Below are 23,566 nucleotides of genomic sequence, written 5' to 3' on the forward strand. Positions count from 1 at the left end.
GCCTCTGCTTCCCAAGTTCTGGAGTCACAGGCATGTGCCACCACATCCGGCTGCATTTTAACTTTTTAATCAGATATTACTCAATTTTGAAAAACTTAAAAATATACTTGCTGTTTGAATAGAATAAAACAGAGAGATGGAGACAGAGACAGAGAAAGGAGAGAGAGAGGAGGGAGAGAGAGAGAGAGAGAGAGAACTAAAAGTGCTTGGAGTGGGATTTCTCCCAGAGGGCTCTGAAGGCAACTGTGGGAGATTAGAATGGACTTAAAGCTAACCTTGCTGTTTCCCACCTGCGTGATCTTGAATAAGACACTAAATTTCACTTGTTTCAGCTTTCACATCTGTAGAATGGGGAAAACAGGAGCTATTAGAAGGATCCATCAGATTGCACGGGGAAAGAGTTCAGACTACAAAGTGGTGTCAAAAGAGGCCCTGGGAACTGAGTTTGATTGATCTGCTTCAGGAACTACAGAATGGAAGAGTCCTTTCCTCCTCACCACTGCCGAAATCACAGTGCATGAAGACAGCCTTGGCCTCGGCATCTCAGATGGGACAGAAACTACCACTACAGTCTTGGAGCTGCATGGTGGTAAAACACCTTGGCTTTGGAGCTGGCCTGTGACCCTGGGCGAGGTATTGAATCGGTGTGAACCTCACAGCTTTCATGCGTGGAACGGAGGTAAGAATAACACGCTCACTCTTCACATAGGGCTAGGGTGGCAAATGAATGAGATAAGGCAGCATTTAGCACCATACTTGGCCTTATCAGTATCACTTTTTGGGGGTGTTTTTGTTTTTGTTTTTTGAGACAGGGTCTTGCTATGTAGTTCAGGTTGTCCTTAAACATTATATAGCCCAGGTTGGTCTCCAACTCACGGCGACTTTCTTGCCTCAGTCTCCCGAGTGGGCCACCACGCCCAGCATCACTTTCTTACTTAATCTTCACACCCTTCCCATTGTAGAGTTGAAGAAACTGAGGCTATGAAGGTTAAGTGACTGACCCAGTGTCACCACCTGTTAAGTGGCACTGTGGTACTTGGAGCTCAAGACTGAGACACTGAAGCCCATGGCCTCTGCCCACAGCTGAGCTTCCTCAGATTCTCTGGGCCCAGCCATCCCACCTTTCACCTGCTCAGGGATGACCCCAGCAGGCAGGGCCAGTGCTGTCCTGCACGGCTGAATCTGGGGTAGGAGGTTGAAGGCACAACATCTTCCAGCAGAGGGAGCCTCCCCCTCCTATCCCTGGCCATCTCCAGGACAACTAGAGTCCCCGGCCTTTGCTCCAGCAGCCCCACACACACACCCCCACCGGCTGAGGCCAAGCTGTTTCTCTCTAATCTCCTAATAGCTCCTGACAGGGCCTGCCTTCCTCCTCCTCGCAGCCCTTCAGGCTGATCCGAGAGAAAGGAGAGGCACCTGGGGGCCCAGCCTTGCTCTGCCTGTGCCTCCAACAATCAGTTGTCCGTCTCCTAATGTCCACTTCTCCTTCCCTAAACCCAGCTCCTGAGGCCAACAGAGGCCAGGAAACCTACAAGGTCCCTGTCTGCACAGAATGCAGACCTCAGGGAAGCCGCCTTGCTGCAGCCTCTGGAATCCAGCAGACCTGGGGTTTCTCCTGGCCTTGCCTCTCCCAACCTTCATCTCCTCCTTTGTAACATCCAACGAAGATCCAAAGATCCGTACATAGTGACTGCCACTCCCCAGGGTTGTTGGGCAACCTAAAGAGGCACATAAGGCCCTGAGCAACTCTGGCGCACACACTCAGACCTGGTATGCAAGCAGCAGTCTGTGGTCTGGCCTGGGGTTCTAAGATACCATGGTGGCAACCATTCAAATGAAGATACAACCCAGAGCCCTTCTCAGACCAGCCTCCGAACCTCTCTGCACCTTAGCCCAGGCACACTCCCAGCCCACCCGGGTTACCATGCACTGCCGGCTGGCCAAGCTGCCTCCTGGGGAGCATTTGACCCTTCCATCTCGGCACATGGGCTCCTACAGGTGGGACCACAGAGACTGCTGTTCTAACATTCACTGGGAGGTCAGCCAGGCTGGTAGGGACCATCTCTGTATTCTTAGTGCCTGGCTCATACAAGGCTTAATAAATGTGTAAAGAATTGAGTTCAGGTTCCACTAAAGCCTGGAGTGCATAGAGAGCCCTCTCATCTGCCTCCACCTCTCAGGAGCTACCCCGGTTCTAGGAGTGGCAGTGTTTTCAGTAACACCAGGGAATGCTCCAGGAAATCCCTGTTGGGTCAGGAAAGGGAGAGTAGATATGTGGAGGGAGGAGAGAACGGGTGGGGACTCATTGGTCTGTGTCCCCTTTGCCCCATACCCGGGCACCTCTCTGACCGTCACACTTTCCAAACGGCTGAAGACACCCAATCACCTCCCGCACACCAAGCACCAGGCTGGCCACATCCTAGTCTCTTCTTTGCCTTGACCTCTCAGGACTCTTCACCTGTCAGCTCTCCATGACACTAGGGAACCTATCCACCCAGGACTCCTGCAGAGGTTTGGATCTGCTCACCTGCCTCCTTGCCTTCAAAGGGCCCGTGGCTTTCCACCATTAAGGAAGACACCTAGATCTGAAGGGGGAAGTCGAGGACAAGGCTTGGCCCTCCCTCACCAGCCCCTGACCCTGCCAACTCCTGCTCCAGATAGACAAACTCTGAAATTTCAACCATAGTCACACAGGCAAATGCCACACGCAGACATGCAACAGCCAGGACCCATGGGGACCTGCAGTCTCACGGCCACAAGACACACAGGCCCACTGGCCTACAGATCCCCAGTCACACACAGAGGGGCCCACACACGCCAGCATGTGGGAAGGCTTTTAATCACACGGGCACACTAACACATAGACAACACTGACCAAGAATGAACAACACAGGGGCCCCTCCTGCCTGGGTCCCAGGCCCATCCTCGCCTCCTATCCCCTGCCCCGACACTGTGTGTCCAGCTCCACACATTGCTAGTGCGACCCTGGGTGGAGTTCCTCAGTCTCTCTGACCATCAGGAGCAAGAGTTGGGAGTGCTGAAAGGACCCAACCCTTGCCCTTAGGTGGAATCTTCAGACCTCATAGCTTTCTTGGCTGTGGAGAGCCAGGGTCATTCTGAGGGAAGGAGAGAGCTGAGCAAGTTTAACCTGAACTCCTTCATGCCTATTTAGTCCAGATCAGCCTTGATACTCCATTGGGTCCCCATTCCCTACATCTGTGCAAGTGGCCTGCTTTTGGGGGCACAAAGGGGCAGAGGTCTGTGGATTTGGGGGCCCTGGAGGCAAAAGCTTGCCTGAGGCCCTCAGTCCCAAGCCCTCTGGTCCTGGGAAGGCCAGAGCCTAGGCTCAGATGCAGGAGGGGCGGGAAAGGGGCAGGATTCTTGGCATTTCCCCTCTAGCTGGAAACAAAGGCAGATTCCTGTGTCCAGCATGAGCAATCCGGTCCCACCCACTCAAGTGGCTGGAGCTGAAGGAAATCTCCCTGGCCTCTGGCCTCACCCAGCCACTCAGCCCCTTCTTTCAAACAATCACTCTCGAAGCGGTGGCCATTACCTACGCTCAAATCCTGAGGACCCTCTCCTTGTCCAAACACCTTTCCCATGGAGGTGGCTACCGTAACTCCTCAGACTCCCAGGCTTCGAGGGGCCTCGAAGCATCACCTCCTCCAGTCTCTTGCTAGTCGCCTCTGCCTTTCCTTACCCAGGCCAGGCCTTTCATTAGAGTAGGGAAAAGTCCAGATGCTGCAGGAAGACCTGTGCCATCCAAAACGCTCACCATGGCCCTCAAGGCATCGGCGGTGGCTGGTTTCAACCGAACATCCCCAGACCAAGGTCACTCATTGTAGTGAATTAACCAACATGGCTTCCTTTTCTGCATCGGGGTTGCAGCTCCAGGACAGGGGCTGGGTGCCATTGTTCTTATGTGGAGAAGCACCAGGAGATCCTTTCTGGGACCAATCAAATAGGAACTCAAGGTTTGGCTATATTATTTAAATTTATGAAATAATCATATAACAATAATTTGAGGGAGGAAATGACTTAAACCCCGAAGCTTTTGAATAATGCCTGAAGTTTTAAGATGTAAAGACAGCCACGAACACATGATTGAGTTACTGAGGCAAATGTCACAAAAACAAACACGTAGCTGAAACTACAGAAGGGGTGTTCCTAATAAGAGGACCTTGGGAAGGGTACAATTGCTTCTCATTATAAACTTTCTTGTGGATTTTATTTCCTTATTTTTCACTGTGCCTGCTTGCGATTTAACTTTTTCAAAATGGCTGCGTCGTGTATTATAGCCCTCTCCAGTGAGTACCTATTGACTTGTGTAATAGCCCCTTGGGTAGCTGTCAGAGAAGACAGTCTTGATCACTTGTCTTTGAGTGGGTGAAACAGGAGCTGTGCCGCTGCCACACATGCCGACTGCTTTTGGCTCTCCTTACTCCTGGTTCAGTGCTCTTTCTCCTGTCCTACAGCTCTGCCTTCTCCCTTCCAACAGACCAGACATCCGGGTTGGCTTCACAGCTGGTAGAGGACGTGGTCTTGTACTTTGCTGTTAGTCTCAAAATGTGGTAGAGAAGGGGTTATCAACCCCTTCCTGCAGGTATGGAAGCTGAGGCTGACACGCAGGTGGTGCACCTCCCAGCATGCACTCTTCCCCCTGACTCTCCTGTCCCTCAGCGCCAGGTCAGTTTGGTGGAGCCAGCTCAGAAGTCCAAGAAGCATGTGGGGAGAGGCAATCCAGAGCTTGTTACACTGGCAAGAGGAGATGGCGCTGGAACAGCTTCCTTAAATCCTATCTTCAGACATGCCACAGAGACCGCCCCCTGTGGCATCCAATGGCACCTTCTAACCTCCAGCCTCCCCTGCCCTGATGTGACATTCTTCCCTCATCCTGGAACTTTCCCTCAGGTTTCACCCTGAGATGAGTCATCCGGAGAGCTCAGAGGCGGGCAGGGAGTAGACAAACCCAGCCAGACCTGGAAGAGCTGGGAGAAAGAGGAATATGGCTCAGCTGCTCAGAGTCTGAGATCTGGCTGAGATCTGTCAACAACTTCCTGGGGAGTTGACCAGAGCTCTGGCTTCCCCACCTCTCCTGAATGAGCTACCAGTGAAATCACCTTTTGACCTGAGTTATAGTGACAGAAACTGGGTCCAGGTAGTTTCCTGAATCTTAGAGCCAAAAGAATAGCTGGGAGAAACCTTCAGGATTCTCTGGCCTAAATACCCCAGTGTACAAAGGAGGAAACTGAGGCACAAGGAAGTGACCCAGGCCTGGAATCCAGGAATCATGACCCATGCTCACTATTTTTTCAAAATACCACCATGCTTTCCACCCTGAGCTGAAGGACACCTGAAGGGTCATTTCCTCTCCTTCTTCCTCCAGGCAAGACTCAACTCCATTCAGCTCACTGCACTAAAAATCTCTCCTGTGTTTTTTATTATTATTATTATTTTGTACCAGGGATCGAACTCAGGACCTTGTGCTTGTGAGGCAGGCAGCACAACCACTGAGCTAAATCCCCAGCCCACTCTCTCCAGTGTTTTGGAGAGACAAATGGTATCTGCCCCACTTCTCCCTCAGAGATCCCTAATTGCTCCTCCTTGAGCACTCTGTTCTACTAGGTTTGTGTCTCTTGCATTTGAAAAAAACCCATAGGTTGTCTAATCTAATTTTCCCATTGCATTTTCCTCCTCTTTTTTTCCTTTTTTGGTGCTGGCCATTGAAGGCAGGGCCTTGCACAGAGCAGGCAAGTGCTCTGCCACTGAACTACCTCCCCAGCCCTCTATTCTGCAATTTATTTATTTATTTATTTTTGGTACTGGGGATCGAACTCAGGCCCTTGCGCTTGCGCAGCAGGCGGCGAAACCGCTGAGCTAAATCCCCGGCCCTCTATTCTGCAATTTAAGTGGAGCAAAGCTCAGCTCACCCTCCATTAATTCCCCTCCTTTGCTTTTCTCTCTATTCACCCTGGTACAGAACGGCTACATAATTTGGGAGGCCCAGTGCAAAATAAAAATTCTGGGCCCATGGTTCAAATATCATTAAAAATATTATGAAGAATTTCAAGATGACAACCGAAGAGCATTAAACCAAGTGTGGAGCCCTGAATGTCTGCACAGGTCACACACCCATGAAGCTGGCCCTGCCCTGGGCTACATGGTGCTTGAATTTTACTCATAGCTAATCCTACAAGGTCAGGGAGTCCATTGCCCTGCCTTGGTGACAGGACATGCCACTCCATGGCATCTGCCATGCAGAGACCTGCCAGCTCCAGCCCTCTGCTTCAGGCACTGCTGGGAAATCCCTTTGCATACCAAAATCTCCATCAGAATCCTTTGGGCCTGTTTTCTCTTGTTCTATCTTCACTGAGTACAGGGAACAGCTGGTCCTTCTGAGCAGCTAATTCTTGTAGACTTGGACACAGTCTGTAATTCTTTTTTTTTTTTTTTGTAGTCTGTAATTCTTTTTCCATGTCCTCATTGAACTATGGCTCCAGTGCTTTCTTCCAGTCTGTTTCCCTCCTCTGACACTTTCCCCAGGTTCTTTGTGTGCTGTGGGAGCGAAGGGGTTTGCAAGAGCCCTAAAAGAACCAGCCAGGGTCCAGAGGGTTCAGTGCCCCGGGCAGGCTGGGGAAATTCCAGTCCCATCCCCCACCCCCGATTCTCTCTTCCTCATCATGAAACCTACTCTACTTGTATCTGCTTCATGAACCCCACCCACACAAAGTCTCCCATCCCCACGCCTCTCAAATGTTGATCTCAATGATTACTTTTATCTGCTTCCTTGAGGGGGCAGGATTTGAACTCAGGCTGTGGAGGTTCCATAGAGTCCTGACCCATAGCCCTTACTCCCACCTCACAGGACAGCAATCCATAGGTTGGGGTAGGAAGAGGTTGGCCGGAAGCCCTAGCAGAGCAGGGGGAGAGTGGTTGTGAAAGATGTGGCCACACAGCCACGCTCCCAGTTCTGCAGTTAATGCTGCCAAAGTGGCTGTTACAATCTTAAAGGGCAGATACCGTAATCCCATAGTACTTCCTATTGGCTGCGGGACACTGAAATTTGGGTGTGGCAGGGTTCTGAGACTTCACTGGGCTCACAAGTTGTGAAGCAGCCGGGGAGGGTCTGGGGAGGGCTTCAGCAGAGGAAGTGAGTTATCAACAATTGATGCTGTCTGAGCCTCTGGCCATTGTAGCCCCCAGCCTCAATTCCTGTCAAAGGACCAAGGCCGTGTGGGAGACCCATCTTGAGAATCTCCTCACTCAAGCAAGGCACCCTGGAGGTCTCATTGAGCACTAAGGTCACTGCATCCCCAGGCTTCTCATGTGTTAGCTCAATTCACAGACTCCTTCATGGAAGGAGGGCCTAATCCTGCTCAGGCTCAGCCAGGGGACACCTTTCCTATGAAGTGATAGGTATCATGCCTTCTCTCACATCCCTAGGAGGCTGGCACGGTGCATTATGCCCATAAGAGAGCAGGCACAGGTGTCACTTGCCTAAGGTCAAACAAGCAACCCAGATTCCCAGCAAGTAGGCTGACTTCAGAGCGCCTGCAAACCAGGAGGCTGGGATCAAAACCGAGTCCTGCTCACAATGGCTGGGGCCAGCAAGGCAGGGAGCTCGGCCTCCAGCATCAGGAGAGTTTGTTTCTCACTGGTGGTGAAGCTCGCTGCTCCTGTTCCCCACATCTGAAGCTCCAGTAGCTGGGCCGGGGGTCTTCCTGGAAGGGAAGGTCCAAGCAGCGCCCAGCATCTCAGTCCATTCTGGCTGCCCTTGGTGGAGCAATCGTCCTTGTCACGCACCAGGACAGGGACCATCATCGCTGGCCCCAGGCGCCCCTATCCGGGCCTCTTTACCCCTGTGCTGGTCGCTGATGGGGAAAAGCCTGTGGGGCAGAGAGGAGGGGTCGGGGGTGTGGGAAGAGACGGGAGGGAGGAGACAGAAGGATTTGGGCCAAGTGCAGAGTCCCAGAGGGCGGAGCCAAAATCTATCTGGACCCCACCGGCCACAAACTCTGCCCTCACTGCTGCTCTGAGCCTCCTGGACCGAGAACTGGGATCCCAGGTGCAGGAAGGACAGGTAACTCCCGCCATCCCCCCCTCCCCGTACCCGCGCGCGTGTCCTCGCCTCGGTGCCACCCCGCCGGATACCCTTAGCGCCCCCGAACCCCAGCCACCAGACGGCGCCCACACACACAACCTATCTCGGCTGTGGCCCCCACGGCTCCGGTCCCGGACCTCCAGGGCCCGAGTTCAAGGCCCGGCCCTCGGGGAGGCTGCGGTGCGAGCCGGGGCAGGGGCGCCGCTCCGGACTCCCGAGCAGGGTGACCTGGGGTCTGGGAGCGGCGCGAGAGACCGGGTCCTGCGGCCCTGCAGGCGGCCCGTCGGCTCGCTGGGCAATAGGAAATGGCTTATTAGGAGGGAGTGGTGGAGCCGGGCCAGGCAGGAAGACGCTGGAATAAGAACCATTTTTGCTCCAGCCCCCTTCCCAGTCCCGGGAGGCCGCGGAGCCAGCCGCGCCGAGCGAGCCCCTCCCCGGCCCCAGCCCCGTCGGGGCCGCGCCTGGCCTGGTCCCCGGCCCCTGCCGTCGTCGTCGTGCGACTCAAGTCCTGTCCGCGGGCCCAAAGGTGAGTCGAGGGCGCGGGCGGAATCGGCAGGGCCGGGCAGGGGCCGCGTGACGCCCTCCCCGAGGGGCCCTTCCCTGGGCGATCAGAGGTGGCGGGAGGGCCCGGCTCCTCGCGCGTCAGCGGCCCCTCGCTGCTGTGCGTGTGCCCGGTCCCACTCCTGAACCTGGAGTCTGGACTGAGAATCGAAACCTTTCCTCCTGCTATGAGACCTAACTTTTCTCCCCTGTCTTCATCCCTAAAACGGGCAGAAGCGTTGTTACCTCTGGGTTGGCTTGGAAGCCAGTTCCCTTCCAAGGCGGCTGAACCTTGCTTGGGGCCGACCTTTCTCAGACCAGCCCTTGCAGCTCTCGCTAACTCCACCTCACAAGCCTCACCCCAGCCCGGGATGGTTGCCTAATCCCCATGCCTGAGGAGATCCCAGGCACTGCCCTGGCTGGGACCCCAAGTTTTCAAGGTGCACTGGGCACTGAAACGCTGAGATCTCTGGGCTGGCTGCCGGGCCCCTGTCTTCTTCTCTGAGGAGAAGTCCGTAGTGGACAGGAGTGGCCCTCACGCTTTGGGGGTAGCTCCTGGCTGAGTCAGGGATCTCTCACTGACCCATTTGTCTTGGTACCTGTCCCCCAACCTGTCTTTTTTGTCACTGGCTTATTAAAAATGGCTACCGTTGGCTGGGGATTTAGCTCAGGGGTTTCGCTGCCTGCCTCACAAGCTGAAGGACCCGAGTTCGATCCCTGGTACCAAGAAAAAGAAAATAGCTACCATTTGTTGAGTGCTTATTATGTAGACACTTAGATATTTTTCTCATATAATCCTGGTCACAACCCAGCAGTAAAGGGGTTATTATGCTCATCCTACAAGAGAGAAAACAAGTTCAGACCTGAATAACTTGTCCAAAGCTCCTTAGGTGACGTAAATAGCAGGGTTGGGGCTTTGGTAACATTTATTAAGTGCTTACTGTGTGCTAATGAGTATTCTGCTCAATAATTTCTACTACATTACACCTATGAAATAAACACTGCTATTATTCTCGTTTTACATATAAGGAGAAGCCTAAGCATAGAGAATTAAGTAACTTGCCCCAGTCCCATAGCTTTAAATCACAGAGGCAGGATTTGAACCCAGATCCAGGTGATCCAGAGCTTAGACCTTGATCTTGTGCTCTACGGTATTCTTCCCCTTATCTGCTTCTTGCTCATCTGTAGTTTTGCTTTTGGAGGTTTCCATTATCTGCAGTCAACTGTGGTGTTGCACTAGTGAGTGGAGGCAGGCCTGATGGCACCGTCTTGTAATTCCAGCCACTCAGGAGGCCAAGGCAAGAGGATCACAAACTCAAGGCCAGCCTGGGTAATTTAGCTAGACCTTCCTCAAAATTAAAATAAAGATAAAAGGGATGGAGATGTTGTGCAGTGATAGAGGCCTCTTGGGTTCAATAAAATAAAATAAAAGCAAACTTCCAGAAATAAACAATTTATAAGTTTTACATTGTGCACTATTCTGATTAGTGTGGTGAAACCTTGCATGGTTACATTCCATTCCATCTGGACAGGAATTGTCCTTTGTCCAGTGTATCTATGCTGTAGAAACTACCCTGCCCATTAGTCATGTAGTAGCTGCTAACTTAGTTATCAGATTGACTGCAGAGATTTTGCAGTGCTGATGCTCAAGTATCCATTATTTTACTTCATAATTGCTGCAAAGTGCAAGAGTAGTGATGCTGTCCATTTGGATAGAGAAGCTGCACAGTACCTCCTTTAAATAAAAAGGGGAAAGTAAAATATTGTATTACAGTATAATTGTTATGGCATATTATTAATTATTGGTAATCTCTTGCTCTGCCTAATTTAAAACTAAATAATTTGGTTTAAGTTAAACTAAAATAGCTATAAACTTAACTTGATTATAGGTATGCATGTATAGGAAAAAAATCATATGTGCACAGGATTTGCTACTGTCCATGGTTTCAGTTATCCACTGGGGGTCTTGGAACATCTTGGACAAAGGAAAACTGTGCTGTGCTCTCTCCATCCTCTAACATCCTCTAATGTGACTCTAACATTCAAGCTTGTTTTGCTACAATACATGGTTGGAAGGGGGCTAGTAAAATGATGTGGGAATTGTAAGGGCAACCCCATGTGAACAGCTTGGTCTGGTGCTGTTGGAGTATGACTTAGTGAAGTGCAAAGTGAGGCAAAAGGATTGTGTTTGGGCTGGGACTGTAGCTCAGCATGCAAGAGGCCCTAGCTTCAATCTTGAGTACAAAAAAGAAGGAGAAAGGAAAAGAAAAAAGATGGTTGTATTTAACACAGTGCTTTTCCTGTCCTATGATGGGCACTGCTATGCTGAGCCCTGGTGCTGCTGGGAGAGGGTTTTACAAGTACCTTCCAGGGCCAGGGATTTAGCTCAGTGGTTTCACCACCTGCTGTGCAAGCACAAGGATCCGAATTTGATCCCCGGTACTAAAAAAAAAGAAACTACAAGTACCTTCCAGGCACATCCCTACTCTGGCTCCCCTCACCTGAGGCCCAAACACTGACTAAGCCTGCAGCACAGTTTCTGGGTAGTGATGCCATCTTTACAACTACACCAGAGTTGCGCTCCCATTGGTGACAACAGCAATGAGCAGTTTGTTAATGTCGGCTGAAATCTATACAATTTTTTTCCTCCTTTGAGGGACTCGTCTAACTCCAAATAAAGAGAGGAATAACAAGGAGCAAGGGAGGATTTCTTATAAGCAATTTAAGTTTATCGAGGCATATTTAGTGAGTATGGGCAAGAAACTTACCATTGTGATCCCCGGTCTCCTCACTGGACTGTTGTGAGGGTTAAATGAGATACACCTTAATTAGTACAAGGAGCAGGTGAACTATTATTATTTTTTCACAGTGTGAAGCTAATATTTGAAATTAATTTTAACATTTGTTATTTGTGGCCAACAACAGTGGTGCTTCTGTCTGCAGGAGATCTTTCATGAAGTTTGGCTTAGAAGTGAAAGGGTACTGCTGGGCCCCACATGTTTGTTTGTGCTACAGTCAAATTTCAGGGTGAACCTGAAAAGCTGTATATCTGGTTAGCACCCTTCTGTACCAAACCTCACATAGGCTCAGCTGGCAATTGGACAGCCCCAATTTTCCCAGGATTATTAGACCAGAAGTGAGTTCTGCAAATGCTGCCAGCTCTTCTCTGTCCTGCCAAGGTCTGGAACAAAGTCCTCATCCCCACCCTTGCTCCACAGTGTCACCAAGTCTCTGGCCAGGCGTTTAGCTGTGGCTGTCCCTTCTCTCCCCCGCAGCAAGGGGGATGAGGGCCCCTTCCCTCTGTGGCCCCTTATCACTCATCAGCAGGGCCCTGCCCAGCAAGACAGAAGTACAGGAGCCAGTGTTAGCTGTGTGTGGGACACAGTTCTCAAAGTGTGGTACCCACACAGACTGATCAGAATTCCCTAGAGAATGTTTTAAAAATGCATGTTTCTTGGGCCGGGGATTTAGCTCAGTGGTTCTGCTGCCTGCTTTTTAAGCAAAAGGTCCCGAGTTCGATCCCCGGTACCAAACAAACAAACAAACATGTTTCTTGCTGGTCCCGGGTAGAGTGAATCAGACTGGAGTGGGAGTGAGACAAAAAGATGTGCATCCCTAACCCACTGCAGAGGACTCTGATGTGTGATAGAGCCAGGAGTGGCTGGATGGGGAGAGGTCAGAGAAGTGGAAGCTCAGCAGAGGACCCTAGAAGGATGCCAGATACCACCCTTTTTCCTTCCAGCCTCATACCCTCTTCTTAGCCACTGTTTGGGTGGGTGAAGGCCGCCAAGGCAGATTCAGCCTACCTGGGGTTCTCTCTCCATCCAGCTGCCAGCCCCCACTGCAGAGTGCTCACCAGAGTCCTCACTGGCTACCAGGGCGGACAAGAGGCAGGAGGTCAGGCAGAGGCTGGGGACACAGCTGCAGCAGCCCAGGGCTCTGTTTCCTCCCCCAGCCCGGGCCTCTAGGGCAGAGGAAGCCCAGGCAGGAAGGCCAGAGCTGCCATGAGGCAGAGGCCCATGAAGCCCCCTACCCCGCCCCCAGCCACCCCACTGTCAGAGCCCCAGCACCTCAGGTTTTCATCTGGCACCATTCTTATGCAGTGGGCCTTCTGCAGCTTCTGCAGCCACATACGTGGCCCTCCCAGCATCACTCTCATGTTAGCCAGCCTGGCTGAGGATGCAGTCCCAAACACAGGCCTGCACGCTCTCGGGCATTCAGAAAGCCTTCGTTGTGATCTGAGCACCATCCTCCTCCTTTCCTTTGGGGAAGGGGTGCTGGGGTGGACCTCACACGCGCTGGGTAAGCACAGTACCACTGACCCACACTCCAGCCATCTTCTCGGTCTAAAGCTTTGAGAAGCAAAGAGTGGCTTCCGAAGCGCTAGCTGACTTGGGACCCGAGATGGGGACTATCACAGATGAGAATTAACTCCCCTTAACCCTCTCCATCAAGCTTCTGGCAAAATCACCCCACCCAGCCACGGGAGCTCAAACATTCGGGGTCTAGTGTGTTTCACTTCCTCTCCCATCTCGCTGGCCCTCCCCCAACCCTTTCCCAAACTGCAGCGAGGGAGAAGGGGACCAGGGAACAGCTCTGCGAGGCCCCTTTCACTCGGGTGAGGTGCTAGAGAGGTTCCTTGGCACCGGGCGCGACCCAGCACTGTCCACACTTTGTGTGGTTATTACATGGTTGTTAGCGGACTGGGAGCTGACACAGGGGTTGGACTCTTACTACTGCCACTGAGTCCTGTCTGACCCTGGACAAGACCCCTCCCCTGTGTAAGCCTTAGTCCCTTCTCTAAAGCCAGAAGCTGAACTTTGCCTTTCCCAGGTGTCCTTGTCAGGTGGGTGTCTCAGCCCTAGGTGGCTCCTCCTCCCGCAGCTGCCCCTGCCTGCCCTGACAACCTGCCCTTAAGTCCCTGCTTTGCGTGACTCCTGCCTGTTCTATCCAGACCCCAATCTAAACAATCTTGATTCCTGTTCCCAGCTTGGCGGGACCCTGAATGGCAGGAAGTGAAGACGGGAGCCTGTTTATGTTTGAGGCAGCCAGGGCTGGTGGGGGGGCACTGGGAAAGGGCTGGATAGGGGTGGAGGTTGAGAGGGGCTGGGCAGGAGGCAGAGGACACAGGGGACTGCTGAAGAGCTGCTCCTGGCACCCTGGCCCAGGCCCCCTTTCGGCCTCCCAGCCCGCCTCCAGTCTGAACTCAGCAGAGGGGTGCAGAGCTGCTGTCCCTCGGGCTCCCTGTCACTCAAACGTGGCTCACCACCCTCACCCCTAACAGGATGGTTTCCATGGGGAAGTGAATCAGGACTTCCCTTGCAGGCCCCGCCCCAAAGCCAGGCACAGGGAGTGCAGAGGTAGCTTTGCTGCCTCCCCCCACCAAAAAACAACTCCCAGTGATTTCCTCCTGGCAGGAGGGAGCCACGGTCAGCAGCTCTCACATCTTGCAGAACTTACCTCACCTCCTCTCTCCAGGGATGATGACCTTGGCCCACCCCAAAAGGGACCTTCTGATGCTGCTGGTGGCCTTGGGCCTGACCCAGGGTGAGTATGGAGAGAATGGCAGGGAACATGGGCCAAGAGTATCCGAGCTCAGCTCAGCTCCCCTCTTGCTGGACTGAATCTAAGGAGTTAGGGACAGGAGGATGGAAGCTTGGCTGAAGGTGGGCGCTAAGAGACTCAGTTAGGCTCAGCTCCCAGCCACCCCAACTGTCTTTTGCTGTCTGTCCTCTTGATACGAACCTTCAGGCTGGTGCTCTGTCAAACTCCAGGGTGGGAACCACATTTGGCTTATATATGGGGTGGAGGGATGGGGATATTGGCAGGGAAAGCCTGAGAAAGCCCTCAGAGCCGGAGGCCAGGGCAGGCCTGGCACTGGGAGAAGAAGTCCTGGGACCAGGCAGTGGGCAGAAGCTTCCTGTAAGGCTCTGAGGGGAGGAGGATCAGTCGATGGAAGTAAAAGATCAAAGCCCCAGAGGTTTGTTTGAGGGATGACGGGGGCCTGGGAGGGGGGTCAGTGGGGCAGAAACAAGCATTGAGCTCACCTTGGGGCAGCTGTGCCCAGAGTGGCTGAGCCTCTGTTGTGTCTCCCAGGGAACCCTGTGGAGCCTTTTCAGAGGCAGTTGGTGACCTGTACATGTGAAAGCCCACACTGCAAGGAGACCACCTGCCAGGGGCTCTGGTGCACAGTGGTGCTGTTTCTGGATCAGGAGGGTCACCGCCAGCAGTTCCAGGGCTGTGGGAGCCAGAATGAGGAGCTCTGCTGGGGCCGTGCCACTGAGTTCGCCAACCATTTCTGCTGCTCCCGCTCCTTCTGCAACCAAAATGTCTCCCTGTCACTGGAGAGTAGGTCCAGCAGCCCCAGCAGCCCCTCCCCATCTCCTGTTTTGTTCTTGTGCCCTGGGGGGTGAGGGGTGGGGGGTGGGGGACCAAATGCTGGGATCTGGCTGGGAGAATGGTCTGGCCCGAGAGCAGGGGGCTGGCTTGGTAGAAGCTGGGCCTCAGTGTACCCCTCCTCCAGCTACCCAGGCTCCTCCGGAGCAGCCAAAAGCAGATAGCCAGCTGCCTCTGATCCTGGGCCCCGTGCTGGCCTTGCTGGTGCTGGTGGGCTTGGGTGCTCTGGGCCTGTGGCATGTCCGGCGGAGGCAGGAGAAGCAGCGAGGCCTGTACAGCGACCTGGGTGACTCCAGCCTCGTCCTGAAATCATCTGAGCAGAGGGACAACATGTTCGGGGTATGGGTCTGGGGGAATTTGGAACTGAGGGTGGAGGGTGGGGATATCGGAGCCACAGAATCAGAGGGAGTCACTCAGAGATTATAGCTGGCTGGGGGATGGCCAAGGGAGGAGCATGCAGTGACCCAGCAGCAGGATCCAGATGTAGAAAAAGAAGGGGCCCGTGGCTGGTGGGGGCAGCCTCTCAGTGGCTTCTTGGTATCCTCAGGAATTCCTGGACAGCAGCTGTACCACAGGCAGTGGCTCAGGGCTCCCCTTCCTGGTGCAGCGGACGGTGGCACGCCAGGTCACCCTGGTGGAGTGTGTGGGTGAGCAGTGGGTGGGCCCAGGGGAAGGGGGCTAAGGGCTCCCACAAACCTGGGGGGATGAGGGAGCTCTTGGCTTCCAGAGTAATCAGTGGGGCCAGACCCGGGTCAGAATGGGAATTCTGCTGGGCCAGGAACTGACTGGAACTGGGCCAGGATGGGGTCCTTCTGACGGATGGGGGTGGTCTGGAGCTGGGTTTAGGTCTGGATTAAGTTATGTGTAAACCCAGAGGTCCTGCAAGAGGGTCCTGCACACATCGAGATGGGTGGGGGAGGCTCTTGCACGCTCTCTGTGCCCAGTGTATAACTCTCGTCCTCCTTTCTGGCCACCGGATCAGGAAAGGGCCGCTATGGCGAGGTGTGGCGGGGCTTGTGGCATGGTGAGAGTGTGGCTGTCAAGATCTTCTCCTCGAGGGATGAACAGTCCTGGTTCCGGGAGACCGAGATCTACAACACAGTGTTGCTCAGACATGACAACATCCTAGGCAAGGGAGACAGACCCAGTGACAGGCCCGGGCCTCTTATCCCCACCCTCAGGCTCCAGGTCCACAGGCCTCTGGACGTTACCCTAGCCCTGAAGGAGTTCCGGCCCACCTTCAGCCCCAGTCTCTAACCTAAGTCCTAAATCCAATCAACCTTCAACCAAGTCCCACCTTTACTGTGCCCCAGCCCTACCCTGCCCCGGACTAGTCCAGCTTTCTTCCTCCCCAGCCCTGTGGCTGAGCCGCCCTGACCCTTCTGCACACAGGCTTCATCGCCTCAGATATGACGTCCCGCAACTCCAGCACGCAGCTGTGGCTCATCACGCACTACCACGAGCACGGCTCCCTCTATGACTTCCTGCAGAGGCAGACTCTGGAGCCCCAGCTGGCCCTCAAGCTAGCTGTATCCGCAGCATGTGGCTTGGCGCACCTGCACATGGAGATCTTCGGCACCCAGGGCAAGCCAGCCATTGCCCACCGTGACCTCAAGAGCCGCAATGTGCTGGTCAAGAGCAACCTTCAGTGTTGCATCGCAGACCTGGGTGAGCTGTGTAGGGTGAGGCAAACGGGTGGGCAGGGCGCTGTTCTGCGCTCTATCTCTCTCCTGCCTGTTTGCAGTGGGGGTGGGTGGCTGCAGCTCTTCGTGCTTTAAGAACCTGGAAAGGTGTGCTATTTCATTCCACTCCCACAAGAGCCACACAACTTGTTTGAACACCCTGCCCAAACCCAGATGCCCTCCGCCACCACATGGAGCTGGGAGAAAAGGGACAAAGAACCAGGAACCTGGGTTCTCATTCTAGCTTCACCGCCTACATTGTTCCCCTCCACAGGCCTCCAGGTTCTGCTCTGTGAAATGGGTGTAATAAAGCCTGCCTTGCACATTCACCTCTTGCTAGGTCCCTAGGAACCACAAACAAAGGCTAACTGGGACAGCTGGTCTCCCTCTGCCACTATCTTCCAGGCCGGCTCAGGGCAGGTCTCCCATTGCCTGCCCCTCTTTGCCTCCCTGTCACTATCCATCCCCACCCAGAGACAGCCCTGGTGTGGGCCAGGGTAAGCGGCAGAAGTGACAGGCCTCACACCCACAGGCCTGGCTGTGATGCACTCCCAGGGTAGCGATTACCTGGACATCGGCAACAACCCAAGAGTGGGCACCAAGCGGTACATGGCACCTGAGGTGCTGGATGAGCAGATCCGCACTGACTGCTTCGAGTCCTACAAGTGGACCGACATCTGGGCCTTCGGCCTGGTGCTGTGGGAAATCACTCGGCGGACCATTGTCAACGGTGAGGGCCCACTGTGCAGTCTGTGTGTGGGAGGGATGGGCAGGTGGAGATGGGGCTTCCTGCCGAGGCTGGTGCCCATGGCCGGAGGGGTTTGTGACTAGACCTCCTGGTACCCCTTCACTCCCACTCACCAACTGGTTCAGCTGAGTGACCTGTTAAGGTTCATCTGGTCTATGAATCTGGCCGTGAAATCTTGGGTTAGTGATAACAGAAATATTATTAACAGCTAATAGCTACTGAGATTCGATATGTGTCATGCTATATACTCTATATCTATTGTCTCATTTAAATCCCCTGTATTGACAGAGAAGTAATATTGCTTAGTGGTTAAGGCTGAGCCTTGGACTCAGATTGCCTGGGTTCAGTTCCAGATTTTGCTGTGACTGTGGAAAGTCTATGTGGTCTCCCTGTGCTTCAGTTTCCTCATTTGGGAAATGAGAATAAAAATAGCTTCTGTTTGCTGAGAAATGAAACATTTGGAACCATATCTAGAACTCAACATGCGTGGCCATTATTGTTATAACAGAATATGTGCCTGATATAATAGTATCCCCATTTTATAGATGAGACTGAGATACAGAATTACGGCAGACTGGAGGCAGCTTCAGTGTGTCCAAAACCAGGCAGTCTGAATCTAGGGCCAGTGGTCGCTATCACTGTGACACTTGAACCTCTGTGGTCCTTGATTTCCTCATCCACGAGCATGTAAGCAATCACTGCTGCAGACTGTCACTGTCACCCTACTTTCTTACTGTGGCCTCATTATCACCGTGAGTTACCATAGAGAACTCTGATTTGGAGGGGCTGGGAGCAGGTGGAGGCACCTGCCCCAGGGAGCCCTGTGGCTAGTGATGTCCCAGCCCCAGGGTGGATGGAGGATGGCAGGTTGTCTGCAGCGGCGGGAGTATTGTTAGGCCTTATGGAGACTGTCCATGGCCAGGAGCTGCCAGCAGTTCTGAAAGGTTGAGGACAACCCTCAGGACCTCACTGGGGCCTTGCTCCTTCAGAACAGGAATCTTCTCATTCTTGAGCATCTACCAGTTGCCAGCCTCTTGCCACACTTCATTTGCCCTCACTGATCATGCACTGAGAGGAGAGACCCAGGTGTCACTGGTCCCTGGGGAGACTCTCCAGGAGCTCCCAGTCCTGGGCCTAACACCAAGAGTGGGCTGGAGGAGGCTGGAGCTGGAGGAGGGGGCACACAGACAAAGCCAAGGCCTCCTGGCCCAGCCTGCAGGCCGAAAAGGAAGGGCTGGGAGGGAGGCTGCTGGGCTGAGGGGGAAGCTCCGTCACCCCACACAGATTCTCAGTGCATTATAAACACTGTAATCTGGTGTCAGCCCCGGCACTGATTAAAGGCTCATTAGACACGCTCAAGCCTCTGCGCAGCACTGATTAGGGACGAGCGGCACAGGGGCGGCTTGGAAGCCTGCCATGGGGAGAGCAGCTGGTGAAGGCTCCACTGAGGTTGTGGCCTGCATGGCCACAGCCCCCAGCAGGATGGCATGGGCCTGCCGCAGCTCTGTAGGCAGAGTTTTCAGAAAGCTCCAAAGGACTCTGCACGTGGTATGACATGGGGCAGGGTAGGGATGCTGCGGGCCATGATGGTCAGTAAGACCTGGGCCTTCCCTGATGGGTGTTTCTTGGACTAGGGTAAACATTCCTTTCTCTTTGGAGAGGTATCTTCTTGTCTTTGTTCCACTTATCACTCAGCAATCAGTTAGCTGCCCTCCCTTAAGTGTAGCTTGGAGCTTGGGAGCAGGGCTTTGGTATTAGATTTTTAGGTTTAAATCCTAGCTCTGTCATTTACTACTTGTTGATCTTAGACAAATTTCTTAAACTCTCTGGGCATACTCCTTGGCTTATCAAGTGGAGCTAAGAGTATTGCGTACCTCTTTTGGCTGTTGTGAGGATTTAATGCAGAGCCCTTAGGACAGTGGTTAGCACCCAGTAAGTATTCAGTAAAGATTAGGTGTTATGGGGCATCAGTAATAGTCAGAGACAGGGAGTAGTCACTGAGCCTGGGTAGAAGTCAGCTGGGGAAAGACTGGGACAAGAGCTAGCCTAGGACTCCAGTGACATAGGCTGGAGACTGGACTGTGCCATACCAGTTATGTACCCTTGGGCTCACCTTCTCTAAGCATCAATTTCTCGGTCTCTAACACGGGGGTAATAACAGTGCCCCCATCAAAGGGTTGTCGTGATTACTAACAGGATAATGGACATAAAGTGTTTATAGCATAATGATTGGCTCATGGGAGGTGCAAAACTAAGGTCGTAATTACTAATAGCAATATGTGTATCCATTGTGATACCCCTCTCAGGGGCAGCATGCCCAGACAACTAGTTTCCTGGCCCCTGGGACAGAGGCTGGGCAAAGCTGTCCTCTGGGTAATAGGTGGCCTCCTTGGGTCCCAAGTGACTGTCTCATCCCCTCTCAATTTCCAGGTATTGTGGAAGACTACAGGCCACCCTTCTATGACATGGTGCCCAATGACCCCAGCTTTGAGGACATGAAGAAAGTGGTGTGTATCGACCAGCAGACTCCCACCATCCCCAACCGGCTGGCTGTAGACCCGGTGAGGCTTCTACTGGGGCTGGGATTGAGACTGGGGATGGAATGGGATGGGTTGGGGCTCACAGCTGGGATTTCTCGGCCCTGGAACTTGTGTCCTGGGCCTCTGCTTCTTGGATGCATTCTGGGTGTCCTGGGTATTCTCTCCCACATCCTTGGCCTGTAGACTCCACCTCCTCAGAATCCTCTGATCAATATGAGATTTTTCAGAACCATTCACCTTGCCTGTGAAAAGTCAGAAGATTTCTGCTACATTTCTTGCTTGGAGTTTGCTATCATTTTTTTTTCTTTAAAAAAAATTCTACATACTTGTATACAGACAGACACATGTGGCTATAAACACATACAGGCACAAGTATGCTTCTAAATGCACACTCTCAGACACATATACATTCACAAATAGGCCAAACTATTGGCCCCATGAGGACAAAATGTATGACTCTTTTGCTCACTCTTGTGTCCCTGTTACTTATCACGTGCCTGGCATCCAATGCACGCTCAGTAAATATTTACTGAAGGACTTACTAAATGTACACACATACGTATACATAAACACAGGCACGTTTTTGCACAATATATAGCCATAAAAAGCCACATAGATGCGTTCCTGTGCACAGGTACATACACTCACTCTCAGGAACTAGAGTTGGTAGGGCTGGCTCATTCCAAGACCACTGACCTTCCTGGGGTTAGGGGGTTCCTCCTTGAACACATGCATTTTTAGGGCAGTGCCCATCACCCATACTTCTACCATCCACTGGGCCCAGCCATGGTTGATGCAAGGGCTGGGAGTCACTGCTTCATGTACTGGCATCTCAAGCTGCAGACAGGGATGCAGGAGCCCCAGGATTTGCAGAGCTGCCCTTCACAGTGGGGTCCGGAGGAGGCAGGGGTGGGGTAAGGTGATCTACAGGTCCTGTTCACCCAGGGGCCCTGAGGCTCCTCAAGACCTGAGCGTGCTTTCTGCCTTCCCCTACCCCCTTTCTCCCTCCACTCCCTTCCTTTCCCATTTATCTTCCTCTCCTCATCCCTGCCTGGTTCCCTCCATTGCCCCCTCCCTGTTTGCCTTTCCTCTTGCGTGCTGTGCACTACTCTCATCACCTTCTTCCTGTCATTTCTCTCCTGCTTGTCTCTCCATTCCTGGGCCATCTGTCTCACTGTCTCCCTTCCATCTTCCCTGACTCATGTCCCTGCTTCCTCTCCTCTGCCCCTCTCCCAACTCCCAGGTCCTCTCAGGCCTGGCTCAGATGATGCGGGAGTGCTGGTACCCTAACCCTTCTGCCCGCCTCACCGCGCTTCGCATCAAGAAGACCCTACAGAAACTCATCCAAGGCTCGGAGAAGCCCAAAGTGATTCACTAGCCCAGGACTGCTGGACTCCCTCTGCCTGCAGGGTGAGGCAGCAGGGCATGGTGGCCTATCTTGGTAGAGGCAATGTGTGTGTGTGTTGGAGGGGATGCCCCACTCTGGGCAGCTGTGCCTGCCCAGCGGGGCCCCCAGCCCATCCAGCCAAAAATACAGCTGGGATGAAATCTGATCCCCTCACTGTCTGGCCCACTCAAAGTGGCCGGCTCCCTGCCGCCTGGCTGTCTCCCCATCCTCATGCCAGCAGGGTGTGCCCCCTACCACTTCCAAGGCAGGACACAGAAGAGGCTTCAGAGCCAGGGAGGCCAAGCCAGGGAATCCCAGTTTGGCCCCAGAGCCTGGTCCTGCATTTTCCCCTGCCCTTGGTCAACCCCACTACCTGGCTAGAGCTGCCAGGGTGACATAGGGCATTGCCCAGCCCTCAGCAGGCACTGCCCTGCTAGGCCTCAGCCTCTGGGACAAGCCTCAGGTACCCAGGGCCACTCTCCATGGCCTTATATCTAAGCTTCCTGTCTCCCGGACAAGACCCTAGCTAGCCAAATGCCAGCTGCCTGGAAGAGCTGGGGCCTGACTCTGCTCTCCCTTCACCATCCTGGCTGCCTTACTAGGGCATTAAAACCCTAGGGGTCCTGCTGAGGGTGTGGCAGTGGAGAGGTGATTGTTCAGACAGGTAAGGCCCAGGACTTTCCGAATAACTGAAAGGGCATCAGGCTAAGCACGGAGAGGATGGGACGGGTGCAGCTGGAGTGGGAGTGAGGGACTCGGGTTTTGATCCTAGGTACTTGCTCCATGCCACCACAGTGGGGGCTTCCATCTCAGGATGTTTGTCTTTTCATTGACACACTGCAGGATTTGGACTGACATCCCTTGAGGCCTCTCCAGCTCTGATTTGCTTTGAGTGTCAGCCTGTGTGACCTAAATTCACCAGTTTCACCTATTCCTATGCCTGCCCCCTAGCAATATGCCTCAAGGTGGTGTTTGAAAATAACTACATTGGAGTCCAGGAGGTCTGGAGCACCTCCTGGTCTAATCCTGAAAGCTCCAGTTCTTGCCTTAAGCCATGCCAGTGGCCATCCTTGGCTCAGACAGCTCTGGGCCTTCTGAGGCTGAGGGTGGCTTCCCCTGGGGTCTCTAAGGCACAAAAGAAATTCAGCTCCAGCCAAGAAGCCTACAGTACCCAGATTTCTGCTCCCCACTGACCCTTACCCTGGCTCACACCCCTGGACAAGCCCTAGAGAATGTCTCAGAACTTGGTGGTCCTAGAAAAACACACAGAATATCTGGCATTTGGATATGTCCAGGGTATTTGTCCATCCACTGACAGGTGACCCTGGGCCCTGGTGGGGTTGGTGGGCTGGTGGGAGGTGGGTTGCAGGCAGCACTTGAGGGAATGGGCTGGGGCTCAGGCTAAGGACAAGGACAGCAGAGAAGAAATCTCATGCCCCTTCCCACACATACAGCCTCACCAGGCGGATTTCTGGTGTGTCGTCCACCACCCCATGTCAGCACTTTCCCAGGCCTGTCTCCCAGCATTGTGCAAGGCCCAGAGGAGAACCAGGAAGCAAAACTGGGTGAAAATAGAAAGCGACACAAGTTCCAGGATCACTGGGACAAAGTTGGCAATTTCTCTGATCACTAGAATCCACCCCATTCAGGAATCAAAGTTCCTGCCCGAAGGATTCTATCTCCATTGGATTTGAGAGCAAAGTCCTGAGACTCCGAGGGCAGAAACTGAAGGCAGCAGCTTCCCAAAGACTGGAAAATCCCTAAATGGAGAAGGTCTAGGGAGGAGGAGGGACAGGGGAAGGTGGAGGGAAGCCGTGGAAGAGAGCAGTCTGAAGATGCTTCTGTGCCACCACAGGTGGTTTCCCAGGATGGAAATTACACTTTACTTACCCGGAGAGACTGTTTGTGGGAGCATTTAGCCTGTGCCTACCACATACTGTGTCCTCAATAAACCAAGGTTGAACCCTGAGGTCCCGCGGAGTCTTCCCAAGCCCGTACGCCTCTGCAGGGGTCCAGTGGCCGTGGTCCAGAGGGGCTAGGGAGCAGAGCGTCCCAGGTACACGCCCTGGCACTGCGATGCCAAAGGCGCCTACCTAGGCCCCTAGTCGGGGCTCACATCTTGGTTCCATCCTAGATCGGGAGCAGCCCGATCGCTGCGCCCGCCACGTCGCC

At 53.5% G+C, this 23,566-nt stretch overlaps 1 protein-coding gene across 4 annotated transcripts; it reads left to right on the forward strand.

Annotated features, from left to right (window-relative positions):
- Window positions 1–499: 499 nt before the first annotated feature.
- Acvrl1 (activin A receptor like type 1) lies at window positions 500–23,363 on the forward strand. Of its 4 annotated transcripts, XM_004862922.3 has the most exons (11): window positions 8,495–8,627; window positions 14,120–14,188; window positions 14,738–14,989; window positions 15,165–15,376; window positions 15,585–15,684; window positions 16,020–16,166; window positions 16,430–16,705; window positions 17,252–17,449; window positions 19,898–20,028; window positions 21,251–21,417; window positions 22,849–23,363. In XM_004862922.3, exons 2-10 carry the CDS (start codon window positions 14,122–14,124, stop codon window positions 21,383–21,385), a joined length of 1,518 nt encoding a protein of 505 aa, XP_004862979.2. In that variant the 5' UTR covers window positions 8,495–8,627; window positions 14,120–14,121; the 3' UTR covers window positions 21,386–21,417; window positions 22,849–23,363. The 4 variants fall into 4 exon arrangements, with proteins under 4 accessions (XP_021098797.2, XP_004862979.2, XP_021098796.2 ...); XM_021243138.2 differs by lacking the exon at window positions 8,495–8,627 and adding an exon at window positions 500–679 and having other exon boundaries at window positions 21,251–23,363; XM_021243137.2 differs by having other exon boundaries at window positions 21,251–23,363.
- Window positions 23,364–23,566: the final 203 nt, after the last annotated feature.

The sequence above is a fragment of the Heterocephalus glaber genome, unplaced genomic scaffold, assembly GCF_053883595.1.
Source record: "Heterocephalus glaber isolate CG9 unplaced genomic scaffold, H.glaber_assembly_v1.0 deba00001733, whole genome shotgun sequence".
NCBI classification, from domain to species: domain Eukaryota; kingdom Metazoa; phylum Chordata; class Mammalia; order Rodentia; family Bathyergidae; genus Heterocephalus; species Heterocephalus glaber.

Coding starts and splice junctions, on each gene's coding strand:
- Acvrl1 (XM_021243138.2), top strand. CDS start 14,122: ATGATGACCTTGGCCCACCCCAAAAGGGACCTTCTGATGCTGCTGGTG. Junction 15,377..15,584: donor AGAGGGACAACATGTTCGGG/GTATGGGTCTGG, acceptor TGGTATCCTCAG/GAATTCCTGGACAGCAGCTG. Junction 16,706..17,251: donor GTGTTGCATCGCAGACCTGG/GTGAGCTGTGTA, acceptor TCACACCCACAG/GCCTGGCTGTGATGCACTCC.